At 48.8% G+C, this 14,473-nt stretch overlaps 3 protein-coding genes across 21 annotated transcripts in view; 2 read left to right on the top strand and 1 right to left on the bottom strand.

Annotated features, from left to right (window-relative positions):
* Nucleotides 1-12,985, top strand: part of EML2 (EMAP like 2) — a 56,220-nt gene extending 43,235 nt beyond the window's left edge. For all 4 annotated transcript variants that reach the window (XM_068250101.1, XM_068250099.1, XM_068250102.1 and 1 more), the window contains 9 exons: nucleotides 1,434-1,562; nucleotides 1,903-2,034; nucleotides 2,134-2,201; nucleotides 2,312-2,400; nucleotides 3,096-3,193; nucleotides 3,313-3,400; nucleotides 6,130-6,225; nucleotides 8,102-8,232; nucleotides 12,206-12,985. In XM_068250101.1, the coding sequence (XP_068106202.1) occupies nucleotides 1,434-1,562; nucleotides 1,903-2,034; nucleotides 2,134-2,201; nucleotides 2,312-2,400; nucleotides 3,096-3,193; nucleotides 3,313-3,400; nucleotides 6,130-6,225; nucleotides 8,102-8,232; nucleotides 12,206-12,331 (957 nt within the window). In that variant the 3' untranslated portion in view covers nucleotides 12,332-12,985. The remainder of the gene's footprint in view (nucleotides 1-1,433; nucleotides 1,563-1,902; nucleotides 2,035-2,133; nucleotides 2,202-2,311; nucleotides 2,401-3,095; nucleotides 3,194-3,312; nucleotides 3,401-6,129; nucleotides 6,226-8,101; nucleotides 8,233-12,205) is intronic.
* Nucleotides 1-14,473, bottom strand: part of GIPR (gastric inhibitory polypeptide receptor) — a 309,157-nt gene that overhangs the window by 154,169 nt on the left and 140,515 nt on the right. The gene's annotated exons all lie outside the window — the stretch shown is intronic.
* GPR4 (G protein-coupled receptor 4) overlaps nucleotides 1-14,473 on the top strand; it is a 228,422-nt gene that overhangs the window by 144,120 nt on the left and 69,829 nt on the right. The window lies entirely within an intron of this gene.

The following is a 14,473-nucleotide window of genomic DNA, read 5'->3' as shown; positions in this document are numbered from 1 at the left end:
TAGGAGCTATCTGACACAGAGAAGTAAACCAAAAGCACCTCAAAAGCTAGACATCATGCCAAGATCCAAAGAAATTCAGGAACAAATGAGAACAAAGTACTGAAATTGAGATCTATCAGTCTGGTAAAGGTTATAAAGCCATTTCTAAAGCTTTGTGACTCCAGCGAATTACAGTGAGAGCCATTATCCACAAATGGCAAAAACATGGAACAGTGAAGAACCTTCCCAGGAGTGGCTGGCCGACCAAAATTACCCCAAGAGCGCTGAGAAAACTCATCCGAGAGGCCACAAAAGACCCCAGGACAACATCTAAAGAACTGCAGGCCTCACTTGCCTTAATTAAGGTCATTGTTCACGACTCCACCATAAGAAAGAGACTGGGCAAAAAACGGTCTGCATGGCAGATATCCAAGGCGCAAACCACTTTTAAGCAAAAAGAACATTAAGGCTTGTCTCAATTTTGCTAAAAAAACATCTCAATGATTGGAAAGACTTTTGGGAAAATAACTTGTGGACCGGCAAGACAAAAGTTGAACTTTTTGGAAGGTGCGTGTCCCGTTACATCTGGCGTAGAACTAACACAGCATTTCAGCAAAAGAACATCATACCAACAGTAAAATATGGTGGTGGTAGTGTGATGGTCTGGGGTTGTTTTGCTGCTTCAGGACCTGGAAGGCTTGCTGTGATAGATGGAACCATGAATTCTACTGTCTACCAAAAAATCCTGAAGGAGAATGTCCGGCCACCTGTTCGTCAACTCAAGCTGAAGCGATCTTGGGTGCTGCAGCAGGACAATGACCCAAAACACACCAGCAAATCCACCTCTGAATGGCTGAAGAAAAACAAAATGAAGACTTTGGAGTGGCCTAGTCAAAGTCCTGACCTGAATCCTATTGAAATGTTGTGGCATAACCTTAAAAAGGCGGTTCATGCTAGAAAACCCTCAAATAAAGCTGAATTACAACAATTCTGCAAAGATGAGTGGGCCAAAATTCCTCCAGAGCGCTGTAAAAGACTTGTTGCAAGTTATCGCAAACGCTTGATTGCAGTTATTGCTGCTAAGGGTGTTCCAACCAGTTATTAGGTTCAGGGGGCAATTTCTTTTTCACACAGGGCCATGTAGGTTTTGAGTTATTTTTCTCACTAAATAATAAAAATCGTCATTTAAAACTGCATTTTGTGTTCAATTATGTTATCTTTGACTAATAGTTAACGGTTTTTGATGAGCAGAAACATTTAAGTGTGACAAACATGCAAAAGAATAAGAAATCAGGAAGGGGGCAAATAGTTTTTCACACCACTGTATATATGATGGGGTGGGGTGCAGGAGACCATAGTATGATGGGATGAGGGAGCAGGACGCTTGGATATGAGGGAAAGAGAAGACCAGGACTCCCACGTATACATCTGTACACTGATTTTCTCTTCTTCAGATTCCAGAGTGTTTTGGACCAGTTCGGACCATCGCTGAGGGCCGGAATGGAGACACATTATATGTCGGGACTACCAAAAACTGTGTCATGAAAGGAAACTTGGAGAGCGGCCTGAACTGCCTGATACAGGTACAGTGTTTGTAAGGTGTGTGATGCAGATAATATCTGGACTACACTCAGGAAGTGATGTTTTCCATTATGATAGTGGGCGGAGCTCTGCCTGTTGGTAGCTACATCCAGCTGGGGTGGGCAGAATCCAAAGGGTCTTTACCACAAAGTTGAAACTCTTCTGCACATCGGGGCTAGCAGAAGCATAACTGTGTACCAAGTGCCAGGCAATGCCATAGCTGTACCTAAAGCTGGGCCAGCAGCTTTGAGACTACCTCAATGTTAATTACCATCCTCTTTTTGCCAGACAGAAATGAAGATATCATACTTGACGATTGTGCTTCTGTTACCTCTGTTTCAGGGTCACACAGATGAGCTGTGGGGTCTCTGCTCTCACCCGTCTCAGGACCTTTTCTTGACCTGTGGACATGACAAGCTGGTTCATCTGTGGAACAGCAAGGAGCACCAGCCGGTGTGGACCACCACTCTGGAGGTGAGATATGGAGACTCATGGTGATAAGCACTCTACACACTGCAGATGGCCACATAGAATACAGTGGCAATAATCGCTGTCCTCTTCCTCCTCACTCAGGATTCTGCCCGAGCAGCCGCCTTCCACCCGTCCGGCAGCGTTGTGGCGGTGGGAACCTGCAATGGAAGGTGAGGAACAATATAAAGCATGCTGGAAATGTCCTCCATATCTGTGGTTCCGTCTTGTCTCTCCTATTCCTCTCAGTATCTGACGTTGTTGCTCCTTTTCCATCTCACAGGTTCCTAGTCCTGGACTCTCAGACCCATGTCATTGTGACTAGTATATCGGACGCTGGAGAGCAGATCAGCTGCATCAGCTACAGTCCTGGTATGGCAATTCTGTCACATTAGTCTGTTGGTAGCACCCTATGTGGTGCTGGTGACATGAGGCAGATCTATGTTGAGGCGCCCTGTATGGTTTTGATGCCATAAGGCAGGTCTGCAGGTGTTATTCTGTGTGTTACTGGTGGGCGATATAGGTGGCCTCCTGGGTGGGCTTGTTGACATGGTAAAGGTAACTAGGGGGCTGGATAGTGTACTGGTTAAGGGTACCACCTTTGACATGGGAGACCAGGGTTCGAATCCTGACTAGGGTCAGTACCTATTCAGTAAAGACTCCCTAACACTGCAGGGTGGCTTCTTGAGCGCGTCCCGGTGGCTGCAGCTCTTGAGCGCTTTGAGTCCGACAGGAGAAAAGCACTATATAAATGTTCAGATAATCTTGTATGATCCTAGTGACATGGGATGGTTGTTGGGGGTACTCTGTAGGAACCTGGTGGAATGGGTCGGGTCTATGAGTAGTTTCCTATGTTTTTGGTGACTTGAATAAAGCAATAAGAGGCCTCCTGAATGGTCTTGGAGTAAGTTATGTAGGGGGAACCTTGTATGATCCTAATGATATAGGATGGGTCTACAGGGGTCAGCTGGTGACATGAGATGGGTCTACAGGGGTCAGCTTGTAGGGTCCTGTTGACGTGGCAGATCTTCTATAGAGTCCACTCTAACTCCTTTTCTGTGCCACAGATGGTCAGTATCTGGCAGTGGGGTCTCATGACAACTTCATTTACCTGTATGAAGTGATGGAGGACGGGCGAGAGTACCGGCGTGTTGGGAAGTGTATGGTGAGTATCCACCCATAACACCTGGAGATGTCTCTGCTGACGTCCCTCAGCTAGGAGCACTGCCTACAGAAGTCCGATATCCAGGGCACATTGACAGTCTGTGTTCCTCCTTCTCGTAGGGTCACTCCAGCTACATCACACACCTGGACTGGGCCTCGGACAGCTCCTGCTTCATGACCAACAGTGGAGACTATGAGGTCCTGTACTGTAAGTATGGCAGGAAATCTACAAGATTCCTTTCACTTTTTTTATAGACAGCCTGAATCTCCAATTGTACACCATAGTTTTCTTTCTTTTTAATCCAATGAAAATAACCACTCTCCAGACTTCCGCCACAGACCGGCTATTGTGTCATATGTCAGAATCAGAATCAGAATCATTTATTTCGCCAAGTACAACGGGGGTTGTACCCGGAATTATTTTTGGCACATACAGGGTCGGTGATGGTACATCAAATACATACAGTACTGCATACAGTAAGTACATACAATAGAATGTTCAAAGCATGGCATATGCACAAAGACAGTGTAGGAGGACCTAGGAGCGGGCTTTTGAGTGCTATGTTGAGTGGAGCTGCCGCAATCCTGTTGTGGCGCTCAACAGCTCTGCAGCAATTCAGATGCCCTACAGAAGGTCTTGAAGGGATAGTGCAGAGAGAAAAGAAAAGGAGAGAGAAGGATAGAGAGTAGGCGAGAGCGAGAGAAAGAATAGATGAGAAATGAGAGTCCGAGAATCCCCTGGGGTTTCCATGGTGGCTGGCAGATTGGATTGGAAAGTCCCCAGGCTTGCGGCCTAGTCTGGTGAGGTTGGATTTGTAGGCCCAAAGGGTCTGACAGGAGCCCAAAAGGAAGTCTTCGGAGCAGGAGTGCATCCCTGGTGCAGGTATTCCTAGATGTCTGCTGGCTGCAGGGCTCCAGGGCATGGAGATGCTGTAAGGGCATGGCACCAAGCCATGGACACAGGATGCACATTAGGCTGAGGTGGGCCCAGGGGGCCACAGTGAATTTGCGTTGCTGCTGCTGCTGAGGGGCAGACCTGGGGGCTGGAGCCATGGGCTGTGATGCTGGTGGCCTGTCTGATGTTCCCACTCACAGGCTGGGGGATAGTGGATAGAGGTAACTGATTTGCTCTGGCCGCAGAGATAGAGCAGCAGCGGCAGACATACCTCCCCCCAACTGCAGCGATGGAGCAGCCCGCACCCAGAGTGGCAGAAGCCCAGAGCTAGGGATCCCCGAGGCAGCTGGAGCCGGCAGTGTTGGTTGCAGTGTAGGCCCATGGATAAGAATCAGGCAGGCCACCACAAGCACCACAGTCCTCCCGTCTATTTTGTTGTGGCTGACCTGCAGAGCGGTGGTGCCCGACCCCCCACGGGGCAGACGGCGGCGATTGCTGGTCTGTCCGGAGATGGTGCAGCTGTGGAGAGGAGAGGCGTGCACAGTGCGGGCACCCCTGGCTGGTATGATGGAGCGGGAGCCGGAGGGAGCTTCTGTCCCCAGCTTACAGCTGGGGGGGGGGGGGGGGGGTGCACAGACCCTTACGGCCTCTTGCTCGTCCTGGCGGCGTCCTGGTCTCACTGGGCAGCGATGGTGTAGTTGTCCAGTGTCCATGTGATGCGGATCACGTGGATGCTGAGCTCTGGTCGGCGGCTCTCTCTGGAGTCCTCCACGTGGCGAGCCGGTCCTCAGAGCGAGCACAGGGGGAACCGGAGCCCGGAGAGCGAGCGCACCGCTCCGCACTTCACAGCGGTGGAGTGAAGATGCTACAAGGAGCCTCTGTGGTGAGCCATGGCCAGGGGAGACCCAGGGGGAGGAGAAAAAAAGAAGTCATTGCCGGAGACCTGTGGCCGTGGCTTCCTATCCAGGCGCCATCTTGGTGCTCCTAATCGAAAAAAATGTCCTTCACTCCTAATGGTCATTACTGACGCGGGTTATATATAGTTCTGTCTGCATTCCAATGAAACCTGAGAATTGGGAAGCTGTAGTGTACAAACTAACCAGCAAGCTCATGGTGACCCAGAACTCATTGGGGTGTGTAAGGGACTACAATGGTCCTAAAAGCCCCCAGTAGTGTACAAACACAGGCATTCCAGAGGCATATAGCAGCGTGAGATAGTGGAGAGAGCAGAGTCCCTCCGGCAGCACAGAGTATATCAGGAGAGGAGTCCCTCCAGCAGCACAGAGTATATCAGGAGACGAGAGTCCTCCAGCAGCACAGAGTATATCAGGAGAGGAGTCCCTCCAGCAGCACACAGTATATCAGGAAAGGCTACCTACGCTTAGGGCTCATTTCCACTATCGCGAATTCGCATGCGTTTTCGCATGCAAATTCGCATAGCAATACAAGTGAACGGGACTGTTTCCACTTGTCAGGATTCCTTTGCGTTTTTCTGTGCAGAAAAAATTCGCATGGCAGAGCCATCAGAATTCGCATATCGCATACCGCTATGCGAATCGCATACAATGTATTTAATAGGAAATTCGCATGAGGTTTGGGTATGCGAATTTTCATGCGAATTCGCATAGAAACAATGGAAAAGCACACCAGCAGTGCCATGGTTAAATTCGCATACATCGTCATCCATGCGAATTTGCATGAAAATTCGCATGGAACCGAATAGGCTCGAATTTTTACCGCGGCGATTCGCACCGCACAAGTGGAAATGCAGCCTCAAAGTTTTCGAGCCTATGGGGGGGGGGGGGGGGGTGCAATTCTTGCACCCTTACCCTGGGAGTTATTTAGCTCAGAAACTGCCCTGAGCAGCAGTATGTGTGTGAAGGGGCATGTATACTTTATCATGTAAGGTTGGTATGTTTCACGTGTGTTCCCACAATTACATTTTGATGTAAAAAAACATACATATAACGTCAGGAATAAACAGGGGGGAATAGTACCCTGAAGAGTTTCTGGTAAATTTTGCCTTCTCTCTGTCTGTGCAGGGGATCCAGACTCCGGCAAGCAGATCGTCAGTGCGGAGACTGTGCGGAACGTGGAGTGGGAGAATGCATCCTGTACACTCGGCTTCCATGTGTTGGGTAAGTTAGCAGCACAGCGGTTCTCAGACTTTCCTGGCAGTGCTGATGCCCCAGGTCTGATGCCCAGCCCGATCCCATTTGGTATTTGTATGTATGACACGCCCCTCTCTGTATTTGTATGTATGATACGCCCCTCTCTGTATTTGTATGTATGACACGCCCATCTCTGTATTTGTATGTATGACACGCCCCTCTGTATTTGTATGTATGACACGCCCCTCTCTGTATTTGTATGTATGACACGCCCCTCTCTGTATTTGTATGTATGACACGCCCCTCTCTGTATTTGTATGTATGACACGCCCCTCTCTGTATTTGTATGTATGACACGCCCCTCTGTATTTGTATGTATGACACGCCCCTCTGTATTTGTATGTATGACACGCCCCTCTCTGTATTTGTATGTATGACACGCCCCTCTCTGTATTTGTATGTATGACACGCCCCTCTCTGTATTTGTATGTATGACATGCCCCTCTCTGTATTTAAAAACAAGGAACACCAAGAGCCCCAATAGTGTAATATGTACTGGTAAATGGTTACTAGGTAGAGTAAATATTAATACTCACAAACCAGGATTACCATTTGGCAACCACTGTAAAAGCAGGTGGGCAGATTTTCCTGACCCCACTCAGGAATAAGAAGTCGCTCTCTGTAGATGAGAAAAAAGGGGGTTCAACCCTCCAACCAGGGTGGACTCAATATTATGCAGGAGAACAGAGGCGCCAAAAGGATAAAAGGAAGCTAAATGAGCTTAAAAACCAAGTTCTTGGTAAATAGAGGAGGTAGTGGTGGACTTGCCTCCTCCATGTAGACACACGACGACTGTAGTGAAGACAGTCAATATATTTTATTTATGAACTCCAAATATGCAACGCGTTTCGCAGGTTTGATCCCGCTTCATCAGGCAATAACAACGGGGCAATAGCATATGTGGTCAGTAGAAGAGCCAGGCACCTTCTCTGTATTTGTATGTATGACACGGCCTTCTCTGTATTTGTATGTATGACTCGCTTTTCTCGATATTTGTATGTATGACACGCCCCTCTCTGTATTTGTATGTATGACACGCCCCTCTCTGTATTTGTATGTATGACACGCCCCTCTCTGTATTTGTATGTATGACACGCCCCTCTCTGTATTTGTATGTATGACACGCCCCTCTCTGTATTTGTATGTATGACACGCCCCTCTTACTTCCCACCCTGATGAGCTGGAAATTTGCAAGTTTCAATTCAGCCTCAATGTTCCCAACCCGGCCTACCAGAAGACGGGGTCACAGGGCAATTGCAGATAAAAGAGCTGGCAGAAGGGAGAACGGGGGAAGTGGTGAGCATCAGGATAGCTCACCATACATGCCTGCTCCCCCCATTTCTCATCTGTGTTTGGGCTCTGGTACCCTTTAAGTTAAGTACCCATGGACAGATGGATGGGGGATCCCCGCCAAGGAACGATCATTGCTCGATTCAAAATCCATTGGCCCTTATAATGGAATTGATAACATTGGCTGACGGAGGAAGATGGATCCAGCGACAACCCCCTGATGACGAGCATTCGGCGATCCATCTTCCGGCCAGCAGGTACATGTGACGGGAACGAATGGGAAGTCATCCGATCTGCTGTGACAGTCGTGACAGTGATCACGCTCTTGTATCCACGTTGTGCGTTCGTGAAAACTATCGCTTGTCACCCCAAAAATCGCTGGTCGTCGGAAGCCTCTCCTAGTGGGTAATTTAGTCTTCCCTGAGCCATCCACAAACAAAAAAAACACGTTGTGTGGAGTTGTAGTTTTACTAGCCGGCAGGAAGGACTCCAGACTGCCCCCTGATGTTCTCCATGTGACCCGTCCACTCACTGATATCATTATGCCTTGCAGGAGTCTGGCCAGATGGAGCGGATGGCACGGACATAAACTCCGTCATCAAGTCACATGACAGGAAGCTGGTGGCCACTGGGGATGACTTTGGCGGAGTGCGTCTCTTCAGCTACCCCTGTGTGGTGCCCCGGGTAAGAGCGCTGCATGCTGGTGGTGGGGAGCTGAGTGGTTGCAGATGTCTGTGATGTACATGAGGACTCAGCAGTTCCTGCTGTTTATTATGTAGTCAGATGAGGTGCTGAGCAATGCCTGTGGCTTCTGTAATGTGCTGCATGTATGCACCGTGTGTGGCTAAATCTGTAGCTCACGTGTGTATGACTAAAGGCTCGTATACGCTAGACGGGGATTGGCTCCGATCCCTTGGTGACCTCGCTGGGCCGGGGCTGTACAGACGTGTTGTTAGCCTGCAGGCTGACGATGCATTCTGCTGGTGGGGTACAGAGGGCCAACTGAGCGGCGCAGATGTGACATCTCGCTGAGAGCAAAGCTATTGGCCGTTGCTCTGCGGTAATGATCTGCCTGGTAGATTGCTGGCCAGGCAGCAGTCGGAGAGCGGGTATGGCTACGTGTGTGGGGTTATGGAGTTTATGCGGGTACGGCTTCATGTGTGTGGTTTATGTAGGCTTGGCTACATGTGTGTGGTGTGTGTGGGTATGGCTACACATGTGCGGATCGCGCAGGTATGGCTACGTGCGTGGATTGCACGAGTATGCCTACGCATGTGCGGATTGCGTTGGTATGCCTGCTCGGGTATGGCTACTTGTGTGGTTATGGCTCCAAATATGCAGATTGTGTGTGTGTGTGTCCGTGTGTGTGTGTCCGTGTGTGTGTGTGTCCGTGTGTGTGTGTGTCCGTGTGTGTGTGTGTGTGTCCGTGGGTGTGTAGTGTGTGTAGTGTGTAGTGTGTGTGTGTGTGTGGGGGGGGGTGTAGTGTGTGTGTGTGTGTGTGTGTGTGGATTGCGTGGGTGGGTATGCTTGCACTTGTGCGGATTTCGCAAATATGGCTATGTGTGTATGTGGCCAAACTTGTGGACTATGTGCCTATATTACAGTCGAGAGGTACAGACTAACCAGCAAGCTCATGGTGAACCAGAACTCATTGGAGTGTGTAAGGGACTACAATGGTCCTAAAAGCCCCCTTACTAAAATACTAAGGAAAACAAAAGTTTGCTTTCTTAAAACAGAAATAATTTGCGATAATTCAGGTTGGAGTGAGCTTGAGATGTCTTCCAGAGCAACACTGCTGAATATATGCAAATTAACCATTGTTGCCCTAAGAAGCTAAACACACCTCCAGAACTGCTGGAACACCTCTCGGTGTTACAAGCCCTACTCCATAGAGCCAAATTAATTCATGCCCATGCACTGATGAGGATCAAACAATCCGAAACAGTCTGTATGCATGTTGGATTAATATGGCTCTGTACAAATTAACAAGCTGACACATCATTGCATTCAAGTGGTTCTGGAGGTGTGTTTAGCTTCTAATGGTAGCCACTAATGATCCAATCTTTTTCATCCAATCTTACCAAATCTATGTAGTATAAGGGTAAATTGAGTGAATATACTGAATGGATACTTCAGGCAGTTACCTTATATTACATAGAAATGGTAAGATTGGATGAAAAAGATTGGATCATTAGTGGCCACCCTAAGGGTAACAATGGTTAATTTGCATATATTCAGCAGTGATGCACTGGGAGACATCTCAAGCTCACTCCAACCTGAATTATCGCAAATTCTTTCTGTTTTAAGAAAGCAAACTTTTTTGTTTTTCCTATATAACAATAATAGTGTTTTGTTTGTTTGCCTTGTCTCTGGGGTCTGAAAGCCTTGCGTGGAAAAACTATGCATTCTTATAGGCTTGGATGATAATTGTTGTTTTTGGCCAGGCCTGGCGCCTCTGGGACTGGCTGCAGTTCCATAGAGATGGGGTGTGAAATTCATGGGCTACATATGTTTTGAATCCAATTCTGATAATGATTGGTGATGATGTGTTCTTGGAGATGGAAGGAGCAGTCTGCGGGGGGGGGGGGGGGGGGGGAAATATGTGGCTCCAGTAATTCAGTAATTCCTCCAGGTATCTGGGCATTGGACTATACAAGAGCTTAAAAGTCAGCATACAGGCCACGTGTATACGGCTACACCTATGGGCTACATATATATGTGTGTGTGTGTGTGTGTGTTTTACAGTAAAAAGTGTGACTCCACTGGCTGCATGCTTGTTCCAGGTGTGACTCCACTAGCTGCATGCTTGTTCCAGGTGTGACTCCGCTGGCTGCATGCTTGTTCCAGGTGTGACTCCACTGGCTGCATGCTTGTTCCAGGTGTGACTCCACTGGCTGCATGCTTGTTCCAGGTGTGACTCAACTGGCTGCATGCTTGTTCCAGGTGTGACTCCACTGGCTGCATGCTTGTTCCAAGTGTGATTCCGATGGCTGCATGCTTGTTCCAGGTGTGATTCTGATGGCTGCATGCTTGTTTCAGGTGTGACTCCACTGGCTGCATGCTTGTTCCAGGTGTGACTCCGCTGGCTGCATGCTTGTTCCAGGTGTGACTCCACTGGCTGCATGCTTGTTCCAGGTGTGACTCCACTGGCTGCATGCTTGTTCCAGGTGTGATTCCACTAGCTGCATGCTTGTTCCAGATGTGACTCCGATGGCTGCATGCTTGTTCCAGGTGTGACTCCGCTGGCTGCATGCTTGTTCCAGGTGTGACTCCGCTGGCTGCATGCTTGTTCCAGGTGTGACTCTGCTGGCTGCATGCTTGTTCCAGGTGTGATTCCGCTGGCTGCATGCTTGTTCCAGATGTGACTCCGATGGCTGCATGCTTGTTCCAGGTGTGACTCCACTGGTTGCATGCTTGTTCCAGATGTGACTCCGATGGCTGCATGCTTGTTCCAGGTGTGACTCCACTGGCTGCATGCTTGTTCCAGGCTTGCCTCTGCTGGCTGCATGCTTGTTCCAGGTGTGACTCCACTGGCTGTATACTTGTTCCAGGTGTGACTCCACTGGCTGCATGCTTGTTCCAGGTGTGACTCCACTGGCTGCATGCTTGTTCCAGATGTGACTCCACTGGCTGCATGCTTGTTCCAGATGTGACTCCGCTGGCTGCATGCTTGTTCCAGATGTGACTCCGCTGGCTGCATGCTTGTTCCAGGTGTGACTCCACTGGCTGCATGCTTGTTCCAGGTGTGACTCCGCTGGCTGCATGCTTGTTCCAGGTGTGACTCCGCTGGCTTCATGCTTGTTGCAGGTGTGACTCCTCTGGCTGCATGCTTGTTCCAGGTGCGGCTCCTCTAGCTGCATGCTTGTCCCAGTAGTGATTTTTCCTGGCTGTTTGCATGCTTGGTGTGACACTAGTCAAGCCAAATGACTATTTTGTACAGAGGAGTGACGATGTTGGCCTTGTCTCAGTTCAGGTGCTGCATGAGTAGAATGTGTGTGTTATGGTGCTGTGCCAGCAGGGCCGGGACGAGGTAGAGGCAAGAGAGGCTCGAGAGGCTCCAGCCTCAGGGCGCAGTGTAGGAGGGGCGCACAACTCACTCAGCTATCATTCCCCTATTGTGTTTGAAGCAGAGAGACATAAGAAAAGGGGATACATGGCAGTGACTGCAAGCCAGATAGCTAGAGATTAAGGTGTTGGGGGCTCTGGGGCACCTCTAAAGCCGCATCTACACGAGTAGATGCGGCCGTGATGCTCCTTATCAATCGAGCCGCTGATGCGGCTCAATTGATAAGATCCGACAGGACGGATCTCCGCACCGCCGATTCCCTGCTCGCTCCCCGCGAGGGGACAATGGCAGGGAATCGAGCGGAAGGTAAGTGGCGCCGGCGGGGACGAGCGGGGGAATCGAATGCGGCGCACGCGGAAGAGGCGATCCGGCGGCTAATTGAGCCGCCGGATCGCTGCAACATCTGATAGTGTAGACGGGGCTTTTCAGTGTGATGGCTGGGAGGGATGGAGGGGCGCACTGTCTCAGCCTTCGGTGCTGGAGGACCTTGTCCTGGCTGTAGGTGTCAGTATGGAGCATGGATCCAGCAGTGACTGGAGACCCTGATATATCTTTCTGGCACTGACCTCTATTATCTCCCTCTCCTTTTAGGCCCCCAGTGTGAAGTACAGCGGACACAGCAGTCACGTGACCCGCCTCTGCTTCCTGCACGACGACAACGCTCTGATCTCTGTTGGCGGCAAGGACAGCACGGTGCTGCAGTGGACGGTGGTGTGAGACGGGTGTTGAAGAGCATCTCAGCCGTCTTCCCTGTAGAGTTTACAGTCAGTCTCCCCCCACCCCCCTCCTTCTTTGTCTCTTCCCCCGCGATACTCACCTTCTCCTGGAGCTGCCCCTCCCCTCCGCCACGCAGTTCCTGCTTCCAGCCAACTGGTTTGACTGTTCACATGCCGTGCACTGCGGAGAATGGATAGCATGTTCACACGGGTGGCTTTCCTCACTGGAATTGGCCTATTCTAATTTGCACAAGTCCCAGAGCTTCTGAAACCCTTGGGACCACCCTGCTTGTTATCGGAGAGCCTTGTCCCCAGATGGGGCGCTAGCGAGTCACTGCAATAAATAGTATCTGGTACTTCTGTCTCTGCCGTGTGATCGTATAGAGGGGGGCATAGACGGAGGAGGGCTGTTTCGGGTGTGCAGATCAAGATTGGACAATCGTCAATACAGATGGGCTTGGGGATCTAGGAAACACCGTAATCACCGGATGGGAAAATCAAACCCTATAGCTTGCTGATTCCTCCACTGTCACGGCTCCTACAGACATAGGATTCTTGTGCGATTTGTAGTTTCATTAAAAAAAAGGCTATAAACCTAGATAAGCGCTGCAAAATTTTTTTGTATTAACTGTTATTAAAGTTCTTTGCATTCCAATGTGCAGCCAGCTGTCCATTTCCAAACCTCACTATAAAGTTGAATTTATTTTCTATACAAACAAGAAATCTGCACCCCATTTGCCTGCATGAGTACACGGGCAGAGCAGGGGCCCCTGTTACTCATTTTCAGCCTCTAGGCCCTTATTCAACTTTTTCTCCTGGGAGATAATCTTTTATCTTCTGTTTAAAATAACTTTTCAGCACTTTGCAATTGAAAAAGTACTGTCAAAATTATTCTTAGTAGTCTTGCTTGCTGATGGCTCAAAGGGCCATGTACCGTGATAACTCAAATATCACACCTTATCAAAGGCATCACGCCTTATCAAAGGTATCACGCCTTATCAAAGGTATCACGCCTTCTCAAAGGTATCACGCCTTCTCAAAGGTATCACGCCTTCTCAAAGGTATCACGCCTTCTCAAAGGTATCACGCCTTCTCAAAGGTATCACGCCTTCTCAAAGGTATCACGCCTTCTCAAAGGTATCACGCCTTCTCAAAGGTATCACGCCTTCTCAAAGGTATCACGCCTTCTCAAAGGTATCACGCCTTCTCAAAGGTATCACGCCTTCTCAAAGGTATCACGCCTTCTCAAAGGTATCACGCCTTCTCATAAGTATCACGCCTTCTCAAAGGTATCACGCCTTCTCAAAGGTATCACGCCTTCTCAAAGGTATCACGCCTTCTCAAAGGTATCACGCCTTCTCAAAAGTATCACGCCCTTCTCAAAGGTATCACGCCTTCTCAAAGGTATCACGCCTTCTCAAAGGTATCACGCCTTCTCAAAGGTATCACTCCTTCTCAAAGGTATCACGCCTTCTCAAAGGTATCACGCCTTCTCAAAGGTATCACGCCTTATCAGAGTAGCATAGCGAGCGCTACGACCCGCAGGGGCTCAGGGCAGGACGAGTACCATTGCCAATTAGCAGGCATAAGTTCGTAGTGCTCGCTATGCAACTCTGATAAGGCGTGTTCACTTTGATAAGGTGCGATATCTTTGAGTGTGATATTTGAGTTATCACGGTTTAGTGAATCAATCCCATCGTGTGAAAATATCACCTAGGAGAAAACTTAGGAGACAATGGTTCATATGCAAATAACGTTTTCTCCTAAGTTTTTTTTTTTTTTCTCCTCCTAAGTGATCTTTTCAAACTTGTTAATAAAATACGGTACATTTTAAATCGCCAGCAAGCAAGAAAATACTTAAAATAGTTTTGACAGTACTTTCCAAGTACTTTTTGGTACTTTTTCGGATTCAGAGTTCTGAAAAGTTATTCTAAATAAAGGATGAAAAATGATAGCCTAGAAGAAAACTCAGGAAAAAAGTTAATTGCATACGGGGCAATGTGAATTGGATAAGGCCTGCAGACTAATCCAGTGATCGGGGTCTGCTTTGGACACTCAGGCCCATCTGCAATTCACTTTATCTCAGATGTTTTCTCTTAGGTGATTATTTTTTTTTCATTGGGCTCTATTCACAATGAGTTAC

Source organism: Hyperolius riggenbachi, chromosome 8 (genome assembly GCF_040937935.1).
Source record: "Hyperolius riggenbachi isolate aHypRig1 chromosome 8, aHypRig1.pri, whole genome shotgun sequence".
Lineage (NCBI taxonomy): Eukaryota > Metazoa > Chordata > Amphibia > Anura > Hyperoliidae > Hyperolius > Hyperolius riggenbachi.
This window is presented reverse-complemented; position numbering and strand designations above follow the sequence as displayed.